We start from the raw sequence: 27,519 nt of genomic DNA on the forward strand, positions 1-27,519 counted from the left end.
AGAACCATTGCGGTGGTCAGCCCGATCTAAGTTATACTGCTTCTTTTGAAACGGTTCGGGTATGTCCTATTAAGCATTGTTATACATGTAAACTGTAATTTCATACGTATTTGTTTTCGCCAATGTTCGATGCATGTACCCAAGCTTCGCCATTGACGGCTAGAAAGAAAATGTATTTTGGGAAATGATAAAACATTCAGGCCCATAGACGAGCTTGTATTTTAAGTGAGCGGAAAAAATTGTCAAATGTAAGTTCCCATAGAGCACGAACTGTGACCCTCTTTCAAGTTAAACGCAAGTCTTGTCTAGCTCACAGTCACGCAAATACTAAGTTTTCATTTATCTTATTGCTTAAATAAATGCTTGCTCTGAAGACATCTAGTGTGTTACTTGGAAAAATGTGTAGCTACTATGAAGTGTAGACCACTGAATGCTTGGGTAGCGTTTGTTCTAATCTTAGATGCAGTGCTGTGGCTCACAATGGTGAATTGGCTTTATCAATTGCTGCCTTTAAGTGAAACTTAAGACTTCGCACTACCAGCGTAGATAATATCCCTGAGCCATTTTCTACACATCGAAGGTTCCCAATGCTTGCCGTTACTCTCGCATTCACTTAAACTTTTTAAAAGCTGTAGAAGATTTCGTGCAGAAAAATTTGAAATGCTTGTTAAGCTCATTGTTTCTTCGAATACAACATATATGATATATGTGCCATACATTTTTAGTGGAGAGCGAAAACCAAATTTCAGGTATTGTTCAATTGTTTCCGTGAGCGCTTACTAATTACTCTGCTTGCATGAATTACAGCACCTATCAGCCTTCCAACGATTCTAAATAGTAAGTTGACGCGACTTTCATATCTGAAAGCTCAAAATTTTCGAAAATGTCTTAGGTGCACAGATATATACCTTGTGTTCTACGGTACTTTGGCAGAAATGTAAATATGTGCAATAGACCCTTTTCATAACTGTAATGCCAGCTTTCCTGCAAGCCCGTTTGACCAACTAATGGCAGCATAGTCATTTTAACAAAGAGCAAGTACAAGCACAGTTTGCCTGTATTATGACAAGGAAAATGTAGACGTGGTTCTTTCGATGAAACCATGCGCAGGAGACAAGCACCGGCATGCGCAGTGAGCACTTAGTCTTTTGCTTGAACAATGACTGGTGCCGCCATTAGTAGGGCTATTGGGCAGTGCAGTGAAGTGCACTTGCGAATTGGGAAAAGGGTCCATTACCACGTAGGTGAGCGCAGCTAAGGTATCTATGTTTGCCGTCGCTTGTAGCAAGTTAGAATTTTTTATTTTTCATGATTACGTATTTAGTTATTGTTACTTATGAGCAACCTGAATAATTATTGTATTGAGAGAAAGTGTGAATGAAAAAATTCTATACCCTCCTGCCACATTCCTAATAAGCTTTCTTTGCTGAGTCGGGAAACATAAAAGTGTTTCTCAAGCGTGAAAAAAGCCCACGAAACACACAAAAAAAAGCTTTATTCCTTTCACGAACTCTCACGGGCTTCTTTTAGGATTTCAGGAAACCTTTATGTAGCATACGTCGAGCGAAAAAAAACTAGATCGGTAATTATTATTGCATCATTCAGTGCCAAAAAAAAAAAAGGGATGGTAATGAGAGCTTTTTTTTTTTTACCTTGAATTGCAGTAGTTGAGCGCTTAGTAAAGACGAGCACAATATAGAAGAAACAGGGACACATAGGCGCTACTCACAATGATGAAGTTTAATTCCTTCACAGAGGCGAACGGAAGTGCCTTCTAATACACGTCACCAACCACATGAACCATGATGCCACCGGGAAGCAAGGTGACAGGATAGAGCGTACAAACTAGACGAATTAATTGCCGGACCACTCTTTAATAAAGTTTCTCCTTCTTCTAGACGAATAAAATTGTGTTCCACATGCGCAAAACTATCACTTGCTCACACATAAGTGCCTTCGAATACACGTCACCGACTGCGTGAACCACCTTTCCAACGGGGAGCAGCGCTCTATCTTGTTATCGCGCTCCCCGGTGGCAACATGGTTTACGCGGCCGGCGACGTGCCTTCGAAGGCACTTTTGTTCGGCTCTATGAAGAAATTAAACTTTACTCTTGTGAGCAGCGTCCGTATGTCCGCGTACCTCCCTTTCTGTTCTGGTCTTTAGTAAGCACTCAATTGCTGCCATTCAAAATAAAAGAAGCCCATTTCGCCACACTTTTTTAACCTTTACTGCAAGTGCGAAAGTCATGTGTAAGTGCAGATTATAACCGAAATGACTGCTAAAACCAATTACGGAAGAACTAAATAACTAGTCTTAGAACTGCAATCGACGCAGAGCTTGCAGTATGTAGGACGGCGCGAAAAGACGCGCGTTTAAACATTAGTGTGCTCCAGTTAGGTTTTCAATAGACGATGATAATAACTAACATTGTGATATGTCCACATGAACCTTAAGAACGAAAGAAACTTAACTGAAAAAGCCTTACTGACTCGGCATGTCATGGTGGCGACACCAATGTTCTCATTACCTGTGAAAACCAGAACTAGGGCAAGAATTCAAACTAAATATACAGCATACTGAAGGAATAGTCACTAGTTTTTGGGGGGGATTTGATGGAATTAAACAAAATCACAGGCCGGGATGACTCCCTAATGGCGTGAAAAGTTCATTAGGTATATCTAGAAAAATATTGCTCGTTCTATGCTACATTTAGGGAAATAAGTTACGTGCTCTCGTGTGCAAGAGAGTGATGCGCAATATAGTAAAAGCTAACAAAAAAGACGGCACTCGTTCTTGCTCAGGCGAAAGGGTTCTTGCACCATGATGCTATGGCAAACTCTCACGAGTGAACTTGTGCGAAAACGCCTTCCATACGACAACAAGTTTCGCTTGTGAAGACCGGAACCGTGGTAGATACCGGTATCATTAAAGTTCGAGTCATTATTTCATATCACTGACAAGATAGCACTGGATAGGTACCTGAACAAAAAGTAATGTAGACAGCTTGAGAGAGCACCAGGTAGCCGTTACAAGCGATGTACAGAGATGAAACAAAAAAAAATTATGGGGTTTTCCGTGCCAGAACCATTTAGAGATGAAACAAAAATCAGAGTGCTTCCTTACCCGACTGCAGAAACACAAATTATTTAGTAGCCTTTTCTTAACTTCTATACTGTTCTTATTGTGAACCCAAAAAACGAAGCCTACTCTCGCTATTAAATATTAATTGCGCAATATATTTCCAGCAAGAGGAGGAGGACCCTTTGGCCCAGCGGTCAGAAATCGTAAGCAAATATTATTTTACTTTTATTGTTGTGATACCGTTTATCGTTTCTTCCAAATATGCCGGCTTTAATAAACAAAGCGAGGTGACTAGTTCAAACGCTGTGTGATTCCCTTTTGATACTAATGCATGGAGCGACGACCCTAACGGCTACTTTCTGTGCCTGACTAAATATGAGAGAGCGGTATACCTTGTACGGAAGCGTAGGACCTGCGTGCATATTATTTTACTTGTTCTTCAGCAGTGTCTTGGTTCTCGATACCATTCACTCCACTTCCATAGCCGTTACGAGCTAGGTTTGCTACGTCCGCCAGTGTTTCTGGCCTTCGCATTTACCAAACGGTGAAGCCGGTCATCATCAACTCGCCATCGTTACAGTCAGGTTGTCCTCAAGCCAACTCTCAGTCACCAGCGTCACAAGAGCCATTCAGAATCAGAATTAGAATCGGTTTTATTGGGATGATTAGAAAGATTACAGGATGTTATTATACATCCTGTAATCATCCCATTGGCCTAGAGAACAAAAAAAAAAACTGTTTCTACTACTGCATCTGGTGGTGTGAGTCCGTGCGGTATTCTGCACTTGGAAGCTGGACATTAACCACTGCCTCATCACGCAACTTTGGCGCTTCGTCTTTTGTTGGAGGTCTGGCACCTCACATCAAACAAAGAATGATGGCGTCCGCGCGCGAATTTCGGAAAGCAGGACAGGCATTTTGACAGCAAGGCAGACATTTCAACACTAGTATTTCAACAATTCAGCAGACATTTCAACAATTCTTCGGTACGGTAATTTTTCGCAAAATGAGATATCGGGCTAATGACTCAAGACTTCGTTAGCTTTTTTTGGAAGACTATATGCATACAATTTCGTATGATAGTGTCAAACAAAAATAAAACAAAAAAAATAATTCGATGTTTCATCTGCAAGGGGAAGCATCGATTGCGATAGCGAATTACTGCACAGCTATACCAAGTAAGGATAGCAGTTTCATCGGCCGTATATACATGGAATTAACGAGCATGGTGCCATCGCGCACGCGCGAACATGTGAACGCCCGCGGCCGCGCAAAATACGCACTTGTTGGCCGAGTCGAAGCCGCTCACCCTCCGTTCTGCCCACTTGCCTCCATATATGGCGCTCGAGATTGAGCCGCGATCGTCAGTTCCCTTTGCGCCCGGTGGCGTAATGCTCAGTTGCTGCCGCAGCACAGCGCCGCCCCATCCCCTCGACCTTTCGCGTGACGGAGAACGGTGCGTTTGCACTCCGAATTCTTCGTTCGGCTGCGCCAGATTGAGCCGCGATTGTAGGCTTCCTTCGCGTGTTTTCACTTCCTCGTGCAGCATAGGACGCATGCACAGGACTTTATACAGAATATCACGGTGACGGCGATGGCAAAAACCCGTTTGAAGCGCCCATATAATTGCTATGGCAATAAAAAGGATAAACGCCACTGCTATATATACGATCTGCCACGACAAAGCAATATGATGAAATAATTATGTATTTCTTTTACCAGAGGAGAGCTAGCTAAACGAGGAGGCATGATTGTTCCAAACGGAATAACGTTTTCATTGATTTATAGATGTGGTCAATGGAGAAACACAAATGTTGCGAAGCAATTTCTTAAAAAGCATTGCAGAGACTTTCTTTCTTTTCGCAATTTCATATGAAAAAATTGCTTGCATCATTTACTATACTCTAAGTATGCATTACTTAACAGACAGAGACACGAAGCGATGAAGTATAGCAAGTGATGCGGAGCAGGCTAAAAACACACTGCACAAACGCGTGCTTGAACTGTGGAGTGAAATAAGAGTTACAAGTGGGCCTGTGAAAATAAAGCTACGGCATGCAAGCTGCCATGGTGTCGGTGCCTTGCATTTAGTAGTTTGCAAAGCACAAAAAACAGGGAAGAATCAAAGAAGTAGATGACAATACCACCAACGAGTAATATATGTGCAAGGTGAATCTCCGCCTGCGTTGCCAGCGTTACAGACTCTCGTTTACATTGTGCAGTCTCGTAAAGTACTCAGTTGTGTTGGAAAATCAACTGCAAGACAAATAAAATATTGTTCCTTTGTAAGCGTAATGGACCGGTAAAGAATATGATTTATGACAACTTATTAAAAGAATTTCGCAAGTGACTCTTGGAGCGGAGACAGAATCTCGAAGGATATTGCAGGTATTCATGCTTTCGCTCGTACTAAATTTTGTTACGTGATGACGCATTGTGGGTTCAACGTTGCTGCTACCGACGGCTGTAGGTTTCGCATTTTCGGGAGTTGAGATCTACGTGCTTCTATGTCGGGGCATTTCCTCCATACCTATGTCAAACTTTTGGCACAGTTCTCTTGGCAAAGTTCTGTTGGCACTGAAGTTGTCCACTTCGCAAAGATGTAGCGCTCATTGAAGGACAACACAGCATGTGTTGACTGTTATATTGAAAGTTTAGTAAAGGCATTTTCTGGCTGCTTTTTATGGAGGATAGTGCAGAATAACATGAATGTGCTTTATATTTTCCCCAGCTTACTTGGTCCGCCATGCCTGCAAGTTTTTTGGCAATTCATGCTTGCCACCAAAGTCCTGCAAGAACAATTGGCGCCTACCGCTCCTTGGCTGCAGGAAAAATGAAGTCTGCTGCAACAGTAGTAAGATGCAGATTATTTACATATGTATTGCATGCTGGTAAATACGATGTAAGTTTACTGAAGGTACCTTGAATAATGTATATAAATACTTTGAAGTTCAGGGGGAACATATTATTAATTAGATAATTACGTGCTCTTTTTCTAACACATTACCTTGGGTTGATGGACCAAGGCTGGCCTTTTACGTGGCGCTTACTGGCATGGAAATCGTGTCATCTTTCACGTTTCCGCACAGCGAAGAGCGAAATATTTTTGCTTCTGGAGAGATAGGCGTACTACAGGTCACGTCGGTTCTTAATTATGAAAACGTCATACCTTGGCGATAACATTGAGAGATATGTTCGGGAAAAGGAAGAGCGTTAAAATACCACAAAGAAAAGGTCGCAACGCCCTTGTGGCGCCTCAACAATTTTTGATTGCTCATATTGGCTGTTTTATGTGCGTTACCGAAAGAGCGACGAAACAGAAAAACATTGCGTAATGACTAGTCAGGAAACTAACGTCCCTTTCGCATGTGTCTAAAAAAGAAAGTCATTTCAGTATTCACTGACGAAACCGAGGTAACGCTCACACATGTTTCTTTCAGGCTGGATATTTGTGAGTCGTTTTAAAACATTGTTCGAGGTGGCACCTTCAGACAGCGGCGCTTACTCTGTTCTATCCACTTCTGGTAGAATAAAAGCAGGGAAGATATTGCTAAGACTGAATCCATTACACGCATAAGCGGCTGTGCACGGCATACAAAGAAGTTTTTGACGAACAGAAAATCAAATTAAGTGCACGTATACAGCATGCTACAATGAAAAGCCTGTATATCATGCATGTATAACTAAAGCAGGCTAGCTGACTATTCCTCATCGCACCGCTTTAATGCGGATGCCGATATATTGTCATCACCATATCGATCGCAGCACTTCCCTTTTGCATCTTAATTATGATCTGATTTACGATTTCTTACATGATTGGTTAGTGCGAGTAACCTTGCTCAAAGGCACAATTATCACATTGAATTTGTATTCCGAAGCCAACTATGTCAAACCATATTCATTCTTCGAAATGAACTTCCACTCGCCGCGGTATCTTATTGATTTGGCGTTGCATCGCTAGCAACGAATTCCTGAATTCGATTGCCGCCGCCGCCTCCCCATTACAATGGGCGTGGAGTGCAAAAAAAAAAAAAAGAAAGACGCTCGTGTACCCTTCATTCGCCCCCATGTGACCAAAATTAATCCGGGGTCCACTACTGCGGCGTGCATCGTAATCATATCAGAATTTTCGCACGTACAATCCCTGACTCTTACGTTACCGCTAAATGCTCCTAAATTACTGTAGCAATTCGGTGCTAGCCGGGCATCCAGGCATTGACCAGTTTTTGCAGTGCTGATATTCCATCCAGATCAGATCATGGAATGCAGAACACCAATTATACAAGCGAAAAAAAAAAAGCTTTCTTCGCTGTTTTATTTCCGCGCTCGTGAACTGTATGGACGTGTATAGTTCCAAATTCTACACAACCTTGCCAATTTGTTGAGGCAGATAGCACACAGCTTTTGTTCACACACTACTGGTAATTAAACCAATGATTGTGCAACGCAGTTGTCATACAAGGCACAATTGAAACATCTTTCTCACGGCAGTAAACTGCATATTAACTTACCAATCAGGAGTACCTAATTTTCTTTCCGTCAGCGAAGTGGAGTTGCTCAGTATGGTCCGAGCATTTATAGCATAGTTATATTTACAGACTTGTGCAGCTGAATTACGCATGTGTAAACATTGATCCCACATAAACACTGCGCCTATGAGAAGGACCGGGTGGAGGGTGGAGATTTACAACTCCAACTTTACCCACCTTTTAATATGTGCCAATTTCTCAGTACTGGAGCGCATGTGGTTGCAATAAAACCAACGACCTCGTTCTTAGCACTGTAAGATGAAGTGAACCTAATCGACTGTGGTCAGTGTTTGTAATTACGGAGTTGGTATCTAAAACACCAAAATATTTTTTAGCAGGTTTCATTTGTTTCTGCACTAGCACTGCATTCTTGAGAATCAATATAACTGAAAAATTTGCTTATGAATTGCAATAATCTTGCCTGTGTGGGTTAAGCAGCCAAACTTCCTAAAGCCGCATTCATTAGAGCTCACATTTCGGCGAATGGGTGTAGATTCATGGTGGAAAAAACAGCGCAACTTAACACCGTTGTAGAAGGATTAGACAAGCGTCAACGCTGAGAAGCTCGATAATCTCGCTAAACCATGCATGTTTCATATATGTTATAGGCCTGTTCACTCATTTGTCTGCCTTTACCCAATAAGATAAATATATCCACAAAGGCACTTGAAAGTAGCCACACTATTCGTCATCTAAAGTACCGCTTTAGCGCTACCGAAAACCTGAAAAAGTAAATCGACTATACAAGTTCTCGAAGTACCTCTTCTGCAAAATTCATCTTTGGATTTCCAGCATGAACTTTTGTTCCTGTCCTTTAGAAAGTGCGATATCAGATCATACTTGAAGGAATGCTGAATAATATTTTCTAAATGCGACTAGCGTTTATAGGTGCGACGAGCTTACTAACACGTATACCGTTTTTTGAATCACATATTCTGAAGAGCGTGTACTTTAGACATTTCCTGTTTTTGTTATGACATACCCTACTTTAGTTTCCTGAGGCTACATACAACGACCCCATCAATTTCTGTTCTATGGGAGAACAAGACAAGGCCGCGAAGTTGGAGGTAAAATGCCTTCTAGGTCTTGCTGTCCAGCTTGCACACTTTTTTCAAGCACTGTGGATTTCTTTCTGAGATGAATAACAGTTGCGACGTTTCGCATGCTGCTCTGGTAATGTTTACGATCTTCGATCTGGAGTAGCAATACTATGCTTTCCAGCTTTTATTTGCACTAGATCCAATGCTACATATTCGAATCAATTCCTTTTTTATGCACCTCTATATATATATTTCTTTTATTCACATGTTTATGAATTCCTTAGCCCACTTTAAATATTAGTGAACTGATTAATTAAGAAACCACACTTGAGGTATTACATAAGGAAAATAAATATGTTTATAGTTCTGAAAAAAACTTCTTTTTGTTCTTTTAAATGCGCACCGCTTTATTTTCACGATTGTCTTCTGTATAGTTCGAGGAGGAGGTTTTAACTAAGAGGAAAATTGTGAAGTTCGCTGCAAGAGCATGTCTGTAGCCTGCTACTCCTCGCCAGGGTTAGTGCAAATTGGAGGCGAAGGGAAAGACCGAGGTAAATGCTAGATGAGCATGGACCATATACACGTTTCCCGATACGTGGTATATGCACTTTACAAGCACTACCCGTAGGAGTTCACATAAAGCAACAAAAAACGTTCTCACCCGATTGTATGTCTCATGTTCTCATGTGCACCACATGTGGTTTAACGACAAGCGTCTAGGCATTAGTCCCATAGAAATTTAAGGAGAATTTCTATGTCGTGTTAGTAACTGTCAGCCCGTCTCCAAGTGTCCAAAGCCTGCTACTAAAAAGGGGGCAAGTCTTTTACAACTTTGAATTTACTTCGTCCAGCTGCACAATTGAGGGCACACGCAAAACATATTAGATATTGTCTGTGGAATGTGACAGAAACATCAGTCGGGGTTTTGTTACCACGCGATCTTGTAAAGATGTCGTCGAGTGTACGCAAACCTCGACCGCAACAGATGGAGCTCTGTCCACTGGCCATTCCGCAGCTGCAATGGAAGCCGTAAGCACGAACCTGTTGCATCGGTAGTAAACGCGGAGTCTGTGTTTTGCGCCTGCACGTCTGTTGCTGAAATGTCGCTGTTTTCTTCGCCGAGGAGGACTTGCGCCAAATTTGTGACACTCATGTTGTCAAAGCAGACAAAATAGCTTGCGTGCAATGTCTACGTCGGTGTACACTGCAAACAGCTCATATTTTCTGCATTTTCTGCGTACCCCGCAATCAGCGGGCTTACCAGTAAGAAGTCGCTGTTGCCGTTATCGCGTTCGTAGCTCTGCACGATTTGGATGTTGTTAAAGCGCCAGAAACAAGTTCTCGGCTAAATATGTCCACCACAAGACTTGAAGAAAAAGGTGGCAGCGCTACAAATAGTTCACAGCGGCTGCCTTGCAACGTGAAGCAAATGGATTCTTTGTAAACAATGAAATACTGACTGCAGAAAAAAAATCTCAGTACCCTTCCAGTCTGTGAAGAAGGATGACCAGCGAAGCTGTGTATGTGGGCCCGTCCTTAATGGCGAACTGCACCTCCGCCGCGGGTTGGACCGGCATTATACTATCTTCGGGATCGGCCCACGTATGGAGAGTGCTTAACGGCTATTCACATCCGCCGCTGGTCGGCGCGGCATTGCACTATCTTCGGGATGGGCCCAAGTAAGGGTAGTGCTTAACAACTGCTTCACTTCCACCATGGGTCGGACAGGCATTGCACTATCTCTGGGATCGGCCCACATATGGGCTGTTTTCTTGCTTACGATACGAAAATTTCCTTGGGCGGTAGGGGTATACAACTTCGCTGTAAAAATGAACAGCGATATCATAGAGACAGAAATTCAACAAGAGGGGACACTCTTCAAAAACTGGTAACAGGAACCACGTCACGCCTAGTTTCAACACCATCCGTTAGTTGACGCGAGCATCAGAAAAAAAGAGTGTGAAATAAACTTCCAGACAACGTTTTATTTTTTTTTATTCCTTCCCACTAAAAGTGAAAACATTTTGCGCGTAAATGAACTTATACTTTGCAACTTTTTGTTGCGTTGCCTAGCAACAAGCTAGTGGCACGCCAGACGCGCATGCATACGTCATGCGCCAGACAAGCCGCAGGAGTGAGCGAGGCCGGCTGCGCATGTGAAGCTCGCGTGCTCGGCGACCCGTCTCTTTTGGATGCAGCGCGTTTTTTGGGCTCCCGGCGTTCTCTTGTGTTCCGTCTGCATTTCGACACGGCAACGCTGCCCTACTGGACTACAGCAAGGTGAGGAATTTTGTTTGACACTCTGCGGCGCACTTCAAGCACATTTAGGCTTACTGCACAAAACTGAACCTATATATAGCGACGCGGTTATCGAAAAACAGCTCCGCAGTCCAAGCCTAGTTAATATGAGTTAATTACTCTTACTGGGAGATGTTTGCGACGCTTTCTATGAGCCCAAGCATAATTAAAACCTATTTCGGTAGTTTTTGGGCACACTCGCCGCACCTGGCTTTCTGACGAAAAGCACCTTGGCCGTGTGACGCAGTTTCGCGTGTACTGAATCTTACCGGGACAAGTTTTGGCGCTTTCTCTGACCCAAGACATTATTGTAACTAATTTCACTACTTTTTGGGGTACTTTTCAAGCACAGTGGCCGCGCTCGGCGTAGTGGCGCAGTTAGCGAAAAGCAGCTCGGCTGTGTGCCGCAGTTAGCTTCGCGTGTACTGAATCTTACTGGTCGAAGTTCGTGACGCATTCTCTGACCCGAAAAAGTATTGTAACTTATTTGGTAACTTTTAGGTATATATTGAGGCTTGCTCGGTGCGCCTGCGGTTCTGAAGCTGTTAGCAAAAAAGCAAGCCGGCCATAGTGAGTTATTTTTGCGTGTACAGAATTTTAGTGGGACAAGTTTGTGACGCATTTTATAGCCCTGCAACAACATATACCTTATTTCGGTACTCACGCTTCTCGAAAACGCGACGAGCGATTGCCGAGAGTGATAACATGGGAGTGTTGCATGCACCGGCAGGACGCGTAAAAGATAACACGGAGGAGCTCAAGAACATGACATTTATGTATTCTGAGCGACTGAAAACAGGCTTTGCACCCACGAGTCTGACTTGAGTGCGATTAGAAGGCATTCTGCGAACGTGTAACATGGGCTGGCTGAGCCTGTGTTGTAGCCACCTTTGTGTACTTGGCGTACCACCGTGTCGACTGAGGCCAAGTTGTTTTGGAAACGCGCAGTCACCCGTGTATTTGTGCACTTAAAGTGCAGGAAATAATGCCCGGAAAAAGAGGGGTGCTTGAAAATCGGATGTTCAGATTTTATGGCATTGTTTGGGAGGAGTCCTCGCTGCGAAATGTACGTAAAAGTGAATTTCTCTGTAATACCGCTCATTCACCACTTACGCACGTTTCGCCTCTACATGCAATACTCCTGTTAGGTCAATATACCGAAATGATACATGCTTGTAATTTACTTTCTTTCAGCTGATGACATCCAGTGGAGCATCGTACGGCAACGACTGCTGCTTACCTGGTGCCACAACTTTGGATGAATGCAGAAGAAGCTCGGAACGAGCATTTATATAGAGCAAAATAAACATTTAATCATTTCAGAAGACGTCTTTCGTTTTCTTTATGAAATTGCACCTGACACATTCGGCGCAGTCTTGTAAAAGTCAATCGCAATCATTTATACTTAATAATGAAACGATTCTATGCCAAGGCCCCGCGAGGTTCAGCAGAAGCGAAAAAAAAAATGAATGCCGCGCCGAGAAGCGGAGCCGGCGCGGCGTGTACCAACTGGTGTTCAAATGCGCGCGCGCCCAAAACCGAAATCGGAAGGAGTCAATAACATCCGCTTGGTGTGCTACAGTCAATTCGGCCGCTGGGCTCTATGGGAGTGTCCGCTCTTGGTGAAATTCCTTTCTCTATGGCGATACCATCGGCGGTTCAGACATGGGCAGGCCGAATGTCAGTGTTGACCTTATTCGAAATTGTTGAATGAGGCTTGGTTCGAAATGAAAAAGCGTTATGCTGCCCTGCCTTAAAGATACGATATCATCACGGGGTGTAGGACGTACCACTGAACCATGCTGAAATGCGCAAGCGGCCATGTTAACCGCATTTCTAGTTGTAGAAAATATGAGTGCCCGCGTAAAAGACAGGTAGCCGTAAATTTGCTTTCTAAATGCTCTAAATGCAAAGAACGAATGTCATGCATAAACGGGCTGGAGTCTTGTAAATATTACACAGAAGAGCTACCTCGTTCATGTTAACGGGTCTCAGGTTTAAACACTGCTATCATAAGAAACTTTTGTTTCAAAATGAATTCAGCGTTTCCTCTCATATTGCACATTATAGTACATGTGAATATTTCTTGCGACCGAGCTACTTGTTGTATTGACGTAACAATGTCGTCACTCAGGTTTTAGCCGATGCACTTAGGAAATGTCCAATATTTGTTTAGACTTTTAAACAATTCATTCGACCTGTTTTACGTGATCGGCATTCTGCATGTTGCTGTTGCCACCATTGTGTCCTAATGTGCAATTCTAACATCTATGTGCAATCTGCAATATGCTCCCAGAATAGCGCAGCACTTCAAAATGTGGATGTTTCAGCAGCGACTAAGTGCACCAGGTACCATATGATGCGAACGATTCAGGCAGGGAAGGCGAACATATGCGTCTTTTAGAAAAGAACTACCAAACCCATGTCTTGTAGCTGTACTTCACATATATGTGTGGGTAACGCAGCCGCCCAGAGCGTCTTCATCTTGTTAATCGAACAACAAATGATTCACTAGCGAAAGAAAGAAATAATAAACAGCTTCTTTCGCTGAATATATTAGTAACAGTACTGAATATTAGCTAGGTTAGACATGGGTGAGCGCTAGCCACACAAAGGAGAAGTAGTCGACGGGACCCGGAGTAGAGGCACGACAAGATGCGTTTCGCCGATTCCTCTCTACGTGGCGTCGTGGATCAAGCTAGAAGGGGACTGGCGGTTCCTCACCCATAGTGGTAGCGCTGACGGATTTCTCGTCGTAGCGTATCTTGTTTCTTTGGCACTCAAAGAAATTGCCACTCACCATCATGCAGATGCTGTTCTAACAAGGTTTTAATGAGCAACTTCAACCAAGCGCCTAGCCGCGCTTAGTCATTGCCATGGGTAATGCATCGTATCACTGCACTGAACTAGAAAAGTAGCAATGCCTTCCGCACTGAGCCAGATATGCGCGACTCTGGGTAAATAGATCAGACATCCTTTTTTCTAACGACCAACTCAAAAGCGAAGTACTAGAGCTTGTCAAACACGGGTTGTTTTGGCGCTTAGGAACCCAGTCAAGGACTTTGTTCCTGTGAAAAACACGGCCTTCACGCTTGAGGCTCTGGAAAGATGCTGCGAGAAGGAATCACCCGCGCTAGCAAAAAAAACGGGTCCCGGGAGTGCGCTGACACAATAAGACCGAAAGGAGATTTATTACACGCACCGGAACTGAATACTGCAAACCTGGAAATAATACCTTATTTACGTTCGACGTGAACGATTGTGGTGAATCAAACAGCAGTAACAGAGCCCATGTGAACGCATATCTATAGAATTAGTTTAATGCGATTGGTAGTTTTTCCGAACTTCACCCAGTTTAGGCTACGTCTGTCTGTATGTCTCTTTGTATCTCGATTTGTCCTGATCCAGAAACTTGCGCACCAAGTTGGGCCCCTCGGCTATAGTTTGTAGTCTGATGGGTGGAACATCGGGCTGCAGTGCTGAATTGGGGTCGGAACCAACCGTCGGACCAACTAAGGTCACTATGTGTATTCCCCTCGGCATGTGCAGTTATGCAATAAACCTTCGTGACACCAACTTGGGTCACGGGTTATGTAGGCGTGTGCTCAGACGGAAGCGTGAGAGAGTATCCCAGCTACGCAACACGCCTCATCCATAACGTTCTTTGGCAGTGGCAATACGGTGTATCGTTCCGGTGCTTCAATGCTAATAGCATTAGCGTCTACTGTCATCCTGATATTTTTTCTGCTTTTTACACGACTCTTTGGACGTGCGCTAAACATGGAAACCTTGCAAGACCATTTGAAGGTTCACAGGACTTCGCCTGTGCTGGAAAACTTGTTTTGGTTGTACTTTGGTCTACATCCCGGACGTCCCAGTTGAAAAATATGGGCACTGTTGTTATGCAGAATAAGAGAAAATGAGGTAAATAAAACAAACGTTATGTATGGCTTTCCAGGAAATCCGCAGCTTATGGACCTGCAGCGCCTGCAACCTGCACGTATGAAGCTGCAGTAAAGTAAACATACCAACTCGGGAACGAAATTTCTCGGTGACACCAAACGAGATGAGATCTGGAATTGGCGCGCAAGCTCCATCTTTATAGCCCAACATTCATTGAAAAAAAATATTCTACCCGAGCATTGACTCCAACTCGTACAGATGGTTGTGAGCATGGTGGTTGTCAGCTCGTGAATTAAGCATTGAAATGCGTGTTCTCCATGGCCTACAAAAGAACGATGCTTAAATTACGGAAGATTAATTTATATGAATCAGTGGCGAAATTGCAGCGCAAATAACGTGATGTCTGATCTAATTTTCAAAATGGTTCGTAACACTATGCGGGTGCCACGACTTCCGTTAACTTGAAACTGACATAGCGCCTTTGACTTTCTTGTGAACGTCTCGTAGAGTTTTATCACGCCTTAATGCAAAATACGCAATGCTTTTCTTTCCTCTAGGAAAAACGAGAAACTGCTCCAAACTCGGAGGAAAATGCCGCAACGGATGCCGCAATTATGGTGTTCCGTACCCTGTCGCCACTTGCAAGATTAAATGGGAAAAATGCTGCATTCGTGTGCAGTAGCAAGGGCCCAGAGCAACGCTGACTCGCAAAACGTTTTTCACGCTCTTTCATGCCTAAGATATTCACTTTCATGTAAAAGAATAAAGAACTTATTAAATCAAATATAGAATAGCAGTTTTTTTCTTCGTTGTGTGGAGGCACTTCGAAACAATGCACGTTTATGTACAGCATCTTCCATCTATTTCGATCTCTCTTCTGTTAACCGAGATTACATGTTCAAGTTGTTAACTTTATTTAGCAACCGTTAAACACAAATGCGCAATACCACAATTTTAGGCGTGTGAAATTATCGAACAGTACTAAACAAATCAGGCACAAGAAAAATTAAGGCGCTGGCTTGGACGGTGGACACCGCTTGGCATGTAGCTACGCAGCTGCCGATTCAACGCAGATGCTATAATAAGAAGGACAAACCGCATCTACGATGTGTCTTCAACAAAGTGGTGGCATTGTATTTCGTTATCGTTTGTTCTCATTTGACGTGAATTTTCACGAGAAAGCTTGCGGTCTCCTCCCATGGTTATCGTGGCGTTATATTTTCATTCATGTGCTAAGTTAGCATATCTGGCGAAAAAAATTTTGGATATTGAGATAAACATTAAAGACCTTTTGCTTAATACTCACAACACCCTGTGCACATCAGATTTGTGCCACCGCCATGAATGATAGAATTGAGAGCGAGCGCAGGACTGGCGTACAAAGCTTGATGAACGCGCACGCTCTGCTACAGGGGCCATTGAGTTTGCTGGGGCATTCCCTCTTACGCCTCAGGTGCTCACCGCATAACGACGATCTTTGAATGAGCATCTGGTCCTCCACAAAGGGCTTGGCGCAATGTCATGTCGCGATACCACCTATGCACCCCGATCGTGTCGCTGAATAATGTCAAGCGAAAGCTGTGATGGGGAAATCTTTTGACGGCGTGACCATCAACATCTGTCATGCCTTTTGTAATTGCGGATTTCCCCAAAGAAGCTACGCGAGAGAGAGAGAGAGGAGCGAGGAAGCTTGACGCGTTAAAATATCATGTGCACTGGTGTAGCAAATTCATACCGTTCTATACCATTACACAAGTTCAGTCCCAGCCATTTGAGTATTCGGCCAATTCACCATGCCAGATTATTGTTCAGGGACGTACCTCGGCTAATTTTATCATTTTTCGTTCAACAGACATAACTGCTGTCGTCTACAAGGTATTTTGCGAGTCACTAATCCCATTACGATGGTGCTGCTCGTGAGCCTAAACCCCGATAACTAGCTCCCCCCCCCTTACCTTTGCGCTGTACACATTCATTTAACTTCGATGGGTTACTGGAGAATCAAAGCTACAACAACTAACCGTTACAATAGGCTTGAAATAGAGAACCACCGTCATGAAGCCACTCAATTTGCAAGTCAAGCGTATGCATGCATTGAAAACCCTATTGAATTGCGCGCTTCCATGCGTACCTTATTGATCGATATTACGATGTGGTTCGGGGAGCAGGCTTAATTTTGTGAATCAGAGACACCTTTGATGGCAGCAAGGAAGGAACGCCAAGAATCACCGCGCAAAGCATCTATTCAAACACACAAAATGTAAGTACAAGGGTACAGGACATGGGGTAAGCGAAGCCAAGCATCCCTACAAAGCGTTCAGAGTGACTACCACAGTGCACTCAATAGTTTGGCTGGTGGTCTGTACTACGGGAGACCACAGGCGAGCTCGCGCAGACTCTGGACCATTGGCTGGTTCACGGGAGCAGAACATGTGTTGTTTAGAGTTGCCTTCGTGCGTTGGCGCTCGACCGGGCCCTTCGACAGCCGTTGGCCTCCCGAACGTTAACATCCGACCCACGTCGACGCGTCGTCCTTGCTGCATTTCTCAGCTTCGTCTGTCTGCCGACGTGGTCTCTTCGCCGTCTCTAGGCTGAATGAGCAACGCGTTTTTTGCCGATTGCCTGGGCGCTCTTTTGTAGTGCTTCATATTTTGTGGCGCTTAATAAATCAGACAGGAAGTTCTGTCGGAGATGCCATGGTTATGATGTGGTTCAGGGAGAAAGCTTAATTCTAAGTCCAAGATGCCTGCAAAGGGCCTAAGGAAAAAACGACAACAATCACCACTCATCAACAAGTGTTCAAACATTCATAATACAAGGACGCAGGGCATAGGGAAAGCAAGAGCAAGTGTCCCTGCAAAGCGTTCAGAGCAACTATCACAGCGCACTCAGTTTGGCTGGTGTTGCGTCAGTAGATCAAGTGTACGACAGGCGAGCTCTCGCAGACTCTGCTTTGCCGGCTGGTTGACAGGAGCGAAAGACGCATCGTGTATAGGTTCCGTCATGTGTTGGCGCTCGACCGGGTCCCTTGCACAGTTGGCTCACAGAAGGTTGACGTCCGACCGAAGCCAACGGGGCTGCCTTGCTACGCTTCTCAGTTCCATCTGTCTGTCTCTTCGCCTTCTGTAGGCCGCATGAGCCACACAATTTTGCCGATTCCCTGAGCGTTCTTTTGCGGCGGTTCCTTATACGTTGGTTTCGTCTTGATTTATTATTTTGGTGCGCCACGAGCGCACGTGCAGCGAGGTCTGGCCCTTGTGGACGATTCAGGCGCCGCTGTGGACGCGCTTCCATTTTTTGACGCCACTTCGTCGTCCTCCAGGTGTCTCTTGCCACTTAGCCACAACGGAACTGCAAGAACACGTCGGTGAAGTACATTGTGACCAGTTCTATCAGGCCGCTCGTGTTTACCCCGGAGTCTCCACCTTCTTTTCTTTCTTTAACATGAAAGCATTATATGCCAAGGTCCACGCCAAGGTTAACGGATGTGACGTCGACGCGAGCCCGTAAAATAAGCTTCCCTTGACAGGAATGGCGCCGTCATATATAAGAAATGAAGCGAAATATTTCGCCATAACGCTAACGAGCTCTGACAGTGAGCGCTTCGGTAGTCTCACATCAGCGGAGGCTCCAATGCGATGTAGCCTAGTATAGGCGCTGTAGGCCGTCTGCTGAGGTGAAGACGCAGTTGCCGAACATGGTTTGACTTTCACGTTCAATTAGCCTGTGCCGACTCGTCACCTACAGAGTGCAGCTAAGGTCGATCCAAATGGGTCGCGAAGCTTCGAGCGAAAAGCGTTCAGACCAAATTGGCACCGACATCAGGAAGGGTGGTTATGGCAGCCGCGATTGAAGTGTGACTATGCGAGCAGGGAAGAAACAGTGGGAAAGAAAAATGCGTTTGTTATAAAAATGAACAACATTTACATTAATTCAAGGAACATAAAATTCCTATTCAATTGTAGATGAGCGTGACGTAAATAGAAAAGCTACTTTTGACTTTGTCATTATCAACAAATACCTTTTCTCAGCGCCCACCATAAGAGGGGGCTTTGACGCCGCTACCACTTGCAATGCATCTATCTCTTTAAGTGTGGAGAAAGGCACGATCGTAAAGCTCACCTCTTATAATACGACCCCCCCCCCCCCCTCCCGCTCATGTTGTATGGTTTTTCTTGTCGGCGTTTCTCTGAATTTGATGGCGCTTGTAGTTTCATCGTTTGTTAACTTGTTCAGTCAAAAGTGGTGAATTAGGACCACCAGGTAATTGTTCACTTTAGCTGTTTTCGGGCGACTGCGCTGACCAACGGGCTTGGCGTCTCACGATGGGACCAGCACACTACACCCAAAGATTTCACCGACCTCCAGTGAAAGTATGTTTTGTGCAGGGGTACGATTTCGACACCTATACAGCTGACCTTTTAATTCATCGCTTTCCGCGATTAAAGCTTGGACGACCATCAAGTCGAATATCGGGGAACTTGAATATGCAATTGTAATGGCGGGACAACACAAAAAAATTTCGTGCATTTGAGAAGAAAACCACGTCATTTCTCTTTCTAACGGATTTGGCGTCGCATTATTTGTTATTCCGCTGGAAGTGCTCCCTTCTCACAGAGATGACGCTAAGCCCCGTGAACCGCCGATAAACTGCCACATATTGAAGGTGAGTGTGTCTAAGGAAGCTTCCATACCATGCTTACTTACCTTGGTTCAGCTTCCGCCTGCATGAGTAGTGCTTAGACGCCGCCTACTGCTTCGCTTGCGATAACACCATGAAAACTACTGTGCTATGCGGCGCAAAAAGGCAGCGACATCGACGGGCAAACCTTTGCTTTGGTCCGGCGAGAGTCGCGCCTGCGCGTGTTCGCGGCCCACGCTGTGAACATTTCCACCCGCATTCTTGAACCCGAGCGCGTCCCAACTCGACTGGCTACCCAAGAAACTACGAAGCGAGACAAAAATACTCGTATCTTCGCCAAAGCGACTCGGCAGCCGGATGCCGCTCGCCAACGAGACGTGGCGCGCAAAGCAAACCTTCAACACGGTGCGACATGGCGCAAGTCGTGCGCATTTGGATGCAGCGGACCATGAGTTCACGAAGCAACAGCTTCTGGGAAGAGACGTTTCACTTTCGTGCTCTACCGATCTTTATGACAGGCGGATCAACCACACATATTAATGTGTGTTTGATAAGGGTTGCACTCGGCGGCATGACCGAATAATGGTACGAAAAATCACCGACAGCAATGAGTAAAAACACGTTGACGTCAAATTTTTCAGAAAGGTTCCTGTAAAAAAACAAACTAATGCCTTTGAAAAGATATACTGCGTGAGTTTCTCTCAGGGTAGGAATCGAGCACGGGCCTGCGGGCAGCGAGACGAGCACGCTTCCTCAAATCACGGCGGCTCCACAGCGGCTCCATAGCTGTGGCTGACTAAATGTGTGCCTAGTGCGTGCATCATTACGCACGTCAGATCGCATTCTTCTGGCTCGTGCGTCGTTGGTCACGTGGCGGCGTAGCCAATAGGTAGGAGTGGGCACCACGTGATGAGAGTAGAAAATGAGTGTATAAATTAGAAAGCGTCAGTGTCCGTTGAACGATCCGCCGAATTATGAACTCCTCGCGCGTAATCGAGAGCGTTAAGACTCTTGATGCGTTCTCATTTGACCTTACCGTGGCGCAGTTAAAAAGCAGGCGAGAGTTTGCGCAGACAAGGAACGCCTAAAAAAAGGCATTTCACCAATAGGACTCTAATGCTTTCGCATCCCCACACGTAAGCAGCCATAAGTGTCTTTGCCGAATTCTTAAGGCGAAAGCCTTATATCTCTATGTTTCAAGGTCACGTTGTGATGTACAGAAAATATCACGTGACCCAAGGAAGGCCAGTAGTGAACCAAACTATGTGCACCGGTGTATAGGAGATGATTAATGAATAACAAATTTAATTAACACCTCATTATTGATTTGATTAAGGTGGATTAAAGTGTATTGCGGTAGCTTAAGCTTCAGTTATATTGTCGCAGCACTGCGCGACTGAGGCAGAGAAAGCAGAAGTAGGGTGTGCGCGCGTGATCTCGGGGTGCTCTGCGCCGGCTGGGCCTAGCCTGTAGCTTCCATCTCGGATCTCGTTTCACCCTGTAAATAAACATCATTCGTAACATCTTTGGTGGAGGTGCGGGGTAAATCTTGGACGATCCTGGATGACCCAGCTCTACCAACTGTCCGACGGAGTAGGCGCTTGGCCGGTTTACGACCACAAGCAGCAGACATGGCCGATTCCGGAGAAGGCAGTGACGACCCCACCTGTGGCGAAACAGACAGCAATCACGCAGGTCAGGCTGGCTACTGGACACCGCTGCGAGAGCCACCCACCTTTTCGGGGAAGGCGAACGAAGACGTCGACGACTGGCTTAAACACTACAACAGAGTGAGTCGCCACAACCACTGGAGCACTACGAAGCAGCTCGATAACGTGGTTTTTTTTTTCTCGCTGGAACCACGCTCGTCTGGTTTGAAAACCACGAGAGCGTTCTGACAAGCTGGGACAATTTTGTAGAAGAATTCACCAAGTGCTTCGGGGACCCTATCTCTAAGAAAAAGAAGGCTGAGCAGACTCCGTCTGATCTGAGGAAACACTGCCGGGCGTTTGAAGCGCTGAAAATGAGAAGGATTGGGCCAAAGTTTGGACGCTTGGACAACGTTACTACTATTGCAAGTGTGTCCGTCCCAACCCACGACGACATCTCCTCGGTGATTCGGCAAGTGGTTAAAGAAGAGCTTGAACGCCTTAAAGTTGTTGACGACGCTCATGTGTGCCATCAGTGTGCATTTGATCATCGCTCTCGTGTGCCACCGGACACCTTGGCACCTCAGAGTTACCGAGAACCTCGCAGGACCTATGCTGATCGTAAGGAGAGCAGCAACTTGCCACCGCAACCGACAAGTCTGGGACGCCGACAAGATGCACAACAACGATTTGTTTCGCGGGCTCTTCCCTCCTACAACCAGCCTGAGAGTACGTTTCCACCCATAACACCCATGTCACCGGTGTCACCCGCGACAAGCCGCGACTCCCGCATTTGCTACAGCTGCGGTGTGCCTGGACACATTGCTAGGTATTGCCACCGCCGCCAGCAGCGTGCTCCACGGTTTAATTCCTACACACCCCGCGTGACCGCTGACGAGCCCTGGCCGTATCCCAGTTCCTTCCAGCGGCTGCAGCAGGGACGCGCGAATCGCAGTGACTCCCCCGCTTCCGATCGCAGCCTGACACCACCACTGACAGACACGACAACGACGCTCTCCATCACCTCGTCGTCGCTCGTTATCACCGCCGCCGCTGGGAAACTAGCTGGTGCGACCGACGGGGGTGAGGCCGCAATATGTTCATCTTCATCAAGACCCCCTTGTGTAAAATTGTTTAAAAACAAAGTGTGCGTTTTAGTTGACAATGTGAGTGCTTTTGCTTTAGTTGACACCGGTGCGGCAGTTTTTGTTGTGAGCCTGTCCTTCAAAAATCGTCTTGGACAAAAAGTTATGTCTTCTTGGGATCGGAACGCTACCTTTCGTGGAGTTGGTGGGGAAATGTTACGCCCACTTGGGGTCTGTTCTGTTTCAGTTACGATAGGGGACCAGACAATTCGAAGTGAATTTACTGTGCTTGAACGTACAACGCATGACATTATTTTAGGAATTGATTTCTTGCGTGAGTGGGGGGCAACTTTGGACTGTGGAAGTGACGCGATTTCTCTTCGCCGCGACGCACGAACTTCAATGACAGATAGCACCAGTGATGCCGCGGACGTTCTCTCCGTGTCACAAGATGTGTGTTTGCCCCATCAGACTGCAATGTTTGTACCTGTGAATACTTCTCGCCCTCGTACAGGTTCTTGTTGTGGTTTAGCCGAGCCCGACTGTAACAATGCGTTCAAGAAAAATGTGATAGTCCCTCGCTCCCTCGTTGTCACCACTGATGGGTGTACTCGTTTGTGGACAGTGAACGTTTCGACCCAATCCATAACATTGCCGCTAGGACTTAAAGCGGCAAGTTTTGATGAGCAAGCCATTGTCAGCGTCGGAACGGTCGAAATGTCAACTGCCGAAAAGAAATTCAACCCCAATTCCAACCATGATAATTCTGCTGACTTTAAGCGCATGATTAACAAGTCGCTGTCTTCTAGTGAGCAGTGTCTGCTGGAAGCTGTGCTCACTCGCTACGCCACAGTGTTTGATTTTGCTCAAAGCCAGCGAGCGTCCCATACACCACCGGCGTCTCGTATGCAACACCGCATCCATACAGGGCAAGCAACGCCAATTCGTCAGAAGTTCTACCGCGTTTCACCTTCAGAAAGAAAAGTAATCGCCGAGCAGGTTGAAGAAATGTTACAGAAAGGAGTGATCCAGGAATCATGTAGCCCTTGGACTGCTCCTGTGATCCTAGTGAAGAAAAAAGACAACTCACGGAGATTCTGTGTGGACTATCGCCGCCTAAACACCGTCATAAAGAAAGACGCGTACCCCCTACCACGAATAGATGACGCCGTCGACTGCCTCCACTCCGCGTCGTATTTCTCTTCTGTTGATTTACGGTCAGGATATTGGCAAATCCCCATGCACCACTCAGACAAGGAGAAGACAGCCTTCGTGACACCTGATTGTCCATTTGAGTTCAACCTTATGCCCTTTGGCTTATGCAACGCTCCAGCAACATTCGAGCAATTTATGGATACTATGCTCCATGGACTCAAATGGGAAATTTGCATGTGCTATTTAGACGACGTCATTATCTACGGCCGGACATTTCACGAGCACAATCAGCGCCTGTCGATCGTTCTTGACTGTATCCAGCAAGCTGGCCTTATTTTAAACTCGAAGAAATGTCATTTCGGTGAGCGTCAAGCCCTCGTACTAGGCTTTCTGGTCGACAAAGACGGCATACGACCAGACCCTGAAAAGATAACAGTGGTTCGCGACTTCCAACAGCCACAAACGGTGAAAGATTCGCGAAGCTTTTTGGGCCTCTGCTCATATTTCCGGCGCTTTATCAAGAATTTGGCACAGCTTGCCTCTCCCCTCACGTATCTCCTTCACAAAGATACCCCATACTTGTGGACTGCTGACTGCGAGTCGGCGCTTCAACAGCTGAAATTTTTGTTGACTTCTGGACCGGTACTGCGGCATTTTGATCTGGAGGCGTCAACTGAGCTGCACACTGACGCCAGCGGTGCGGGTGTTGGCGCTGTGCTTGTTCAACTCTGCGATGGCCGTGAGCATGTAATTGCCTACGCTAGTCGGACACTTACAAAAGCGGAGACAAACTACACCGTTACTGAACTCGAGTGCCTAGCAGTCGTATTCGCCATTCAGAAGTTCCGTCCGTATCTACGAGGCCGCGCATTCACGATAGTGACTGACCATCATTCACTCTGTTGGCTGGTTGGGCTGCGTGACCCGTCTGGTCGGTTGGCCCGCTGGGCTTTGCGCCTTCAAGAGTACAGCTTTTCCGTTAACTACAAGAGCGGGCGCCGTCACACGGATGCTGATTGCCTATCCCGTCTCCCTTCGCCTCACACTAAAGCTGAGGATGATGACTTCGATGACTACCTAGTTTCCATTTCTTCCGACTTTCCAGACCTGCGTACCTTCGAGAGCGAGCAACGTTACGACCCTACCTTGAAATCCCTACGGGCAGCTGCACGTGAGCCAGCAGGAACAACACCGTTTACTTTTCGTAATGGTTTGCTGTAAAAAAAAAAATTACTCGGCGGATGGTCCCCCATTGCTTCTAGTTGTGCCCGAAAATCTGCGCCCTGCTGTCCTTCGTTCCATGCATGACGGTATCACGTCCGGGCACCTTGGATTTGCACGCACACTACACCGACTTAGACAGAGATTTTTCTGGCCCAAGCTCTGGAAAACAACGAAACAGTGTGTCGCCAGCTGTACTGTTTGCCAGCGCCACAAGCAAACGACGACGGCCCCAGCAGGCTATTTACAACCAGTTAGGCCCCCGACGCTACCCTTTGAAAAAGTCGGCATCGGCTTGCTTGGCCCGCTCCCAAAGACGTCAGCTGGCTACCGCTGGATTATTGTATGCGTAGACTGTCTTACTCGCTACACGGAAACGGCGGCACTTCCATCCGCCACTGCAGCAGATGTCTCTTCATTTTTGTTGCACCACGTCATACTCCGTCACGGCGCTCCCCGGGTTGTCATCAGTGACCGTGGACGGCAATTCGCCGCCGACGTCGTTGAAGAACTTTTACGGCTTTGTGGTTCTGCATATCGGCATTCCACTCCTTACCACCCGCAAACCAATGGCCTCACGGAGCGGACGAATCGAACCCTTACCAACATGTTATCAATGTATGTCGCTGCTGACCACAAGAATTGGGACGCCGTCTTACCTTTTGTAACGTACGCGTACAATAGTGCCAAGCACGAAGTTACTGGATATGCGCCGTTCTTTTTGCTGTACGCACGCACCCCCCCAGAGCTTTCTGGACACTATTCTACCTTTATCGCACCAAGAAGATCTTTCCATCGCCCAAACTCTGTGTCGTGCTGAGGAAGCACGTTGACTCGCGCATCTTAGGACGTTGTCCTCACAAGGCAACAGCAAGATTCGCTATGATGCGCGGCATATCCCCGTCAGCTTTACTCCCGGCGATTATGTTTGGTTGTGGACACCTGTTCGCAAAAAGGGATTGTACCGCAAGTTTCTCGCCACTTACACGGGGCCATTCGTTATACTCAGCCGCTTGAGTGATGTGAACTATGTCGTCGCCAAAGTGACGGCAAGTAATCGGCGTTCACGTGAGACGCAAGTTGTTCACGTGGCCAGACTCAAGCAGTACAATCACAGGTCCCTTTAACTCGCTCAGCGAGCTTCGTCTGCCCCCGCGGAAAATGTCGCAGCACTGCGCGACTGAGGCAGAGAAAGCAGAAGTAGGGTGTGCGCGCGTGATCTCGGGGTGCTCTGCGCCGGCTGGGCCTAGCCTGTAGCTTCCATCTCGGATCTCGTTTCACCCTGTAAATAAACATCATTCGTAACAATATGAATGAAGGAGCAATAAGGTGGATCAGGGTGTCTTAAGTTGAATTATGCAAGATTAAGAAGGAATAAGGTGGTTTAACGCGGATTAGGGTGGATTAAGCTTAATTAAGGCGGAAAATGGTTGATTAAGGGGATTAAGGTGAATTACGATAGCCTTACAAGGCTTTCGCCTTCACGTCTCTTAGGCGAGAGGTAAGCGTAACTGGCACTGTTTATCTGCCTTTTCGTCTACCCCTTTATTCTTTTCGTTTTACTCCCTCTTCCTCATTCTGCCCCTCCACACTTCCTCGTAAGTCCTAACCACAATGACACCTAAAAACACCATACGAAGAGCCCATTTTCTTTTCGCTCACTTCGCTTATAGGCAGCCGCCAAGGCAGCGTGAGACGTCAACCTACTAACCTATTAAAACGAACTCGCCAAGAATGAGGAGCCCACTATTTAGTAAGATAGACCCACCTACTGAAACATCTTGCAGCCTGTATGAGGCATTCCATCCCAGTTTATACAACTTCTATCCCACCATGTGCTTCCTTCTGTCCGGTCTCACCTTGACTGTTTGATAACACCAGCATAAGCACCACACTTCTTAGTCGTTGTTGTGCCATCCCACACCACTCTTGAAAACTGGTTTTCTATAGAGAGAGATAGCGACAGAAATTTACTGTTGCTGCCTCCCCCCTTACCCCGCTCCGGCATACATAGGTACGCCATATACACGTGATTTTTCCAGCTAAACCGCTTGCCTACTTACACTCAAATTGTATACAGATGTAGCATTTTGCAGATCAGTTTATAGCGTGAATGCATAGAACTGGCTCGTAAAACATCATCACCATTTGCTAAGCTCGCAGCGCACTGCCCGAGGTGCGCTTGCCAGTCCAATACCGTCATTGCCTCGCACAGAGACCACATGCATCGAGAAATTATCAAAGCAGTCCACATTGCATTGATATCGAACGGCACTTGTGCCAGCACACTGTCTGTAGCAGTGGGATACAAAAATGTCTAAGTCCTGGTAAATTTATTAATCTGCGTATAACTTTCTGCATATAGGAAGTAACAACTGACTCAGTGCATTTAATATATTCACCCTATTTGTTTTTCTAGTGCGATAACAATTAGGGGGACACTCCAGGCGCACTTCTACTGTCGGCGTCGCTGTCGGCGTCGCTGTCGGCGTGAGATTCCGTACTAAGTTCAATGGCGATAAAATGGTCGCCGCGCGCCCTATCCTGTTTGTATGAGGGAAAGCGTACAATTTCAAGTCGGCGACCACGGCTCAATCTAACGCACACAAGGGACACGTTCTACTGCGGGCAGCCGCTCGCGCCCGCGCGGGCCGCTGTATCTTGAAAGCCATCTGCTGTAGGGATAAAGGCCGCCGCGCGCTGTGTTTTCGCAGCTTAGTTCGCGTTGATGCGAGACGCGGCACAAGGTCAATTCGCTCGCTTGTACTTCCGCGCTTTCTCACTCCAGCGTTATTACCGCGAGTTTCCGCCGTTATTGAGTGAGATGTGTTCATGTTTGCTTTTGGGCGCGTGACACTATGCTTGGTCATTTAGTTCGAATGCCCATGCTTGCAAGTTTACACGGCAATAAAG

At 46.1% G+C, this 27,519-nt stretch overlaps 1 protein-coding gene across 3 annotated transcripts in view; it reads left to right on the plus strand.

Moving 5' to 3' along the window:
• The window catches only part of LOC126537722 (uncharacterized), a 55,046-nt gene extending 39,414 nt beyond the window's left edge, over nucleotides 1-15,632 (plus strand). For 2 of the 3 annotated variants that reach the window (XM_055074476.1, XM_055074477.1), the window contains 4 exons: nucleotides 808-837; nucleotides 3,249-3,287; nucleotides 5,816-5,938; nucleotides 15,412-15,632. In XM_055074476.1, coding sequence (XP_054930451.1) covers nucleotides 808-837; nucleotides 3,249-3,287; nucleotides 5,816-5,938; nucleotides 15,412-15,536 — 317 coding nt within the window. In that variant the 3' untranslated portion in view covers nucleotides 15,537-15,632. The remainder of the gene's footprint in view (nucleotides 1-807; nucleotides 838-3,248; nucleotides 3,288-5,815; nucleotides 5,939-15,411) is intronic. The other variant, XM_072287536.1, reaches the window with a different exon arrangement.
• Nucleotides 15,633-27,519: the final 11,887 nt, after the last annotated feature.

Source organism: Dermacentor andersoni, chromosome 4, assembly GCF_023375885.2.
Source record: "Dermacentor andersoni chromosome 4, qqDerAnde1_hic_scaffold, whole genome shotgun sequence".
NCBI classification, from domain to species: Eukaryota; Metazoa; Arthropoda; class Arachnida; order Ixodida; family Ixodidae; genus Dermacentor; species Dermacentor andersoni.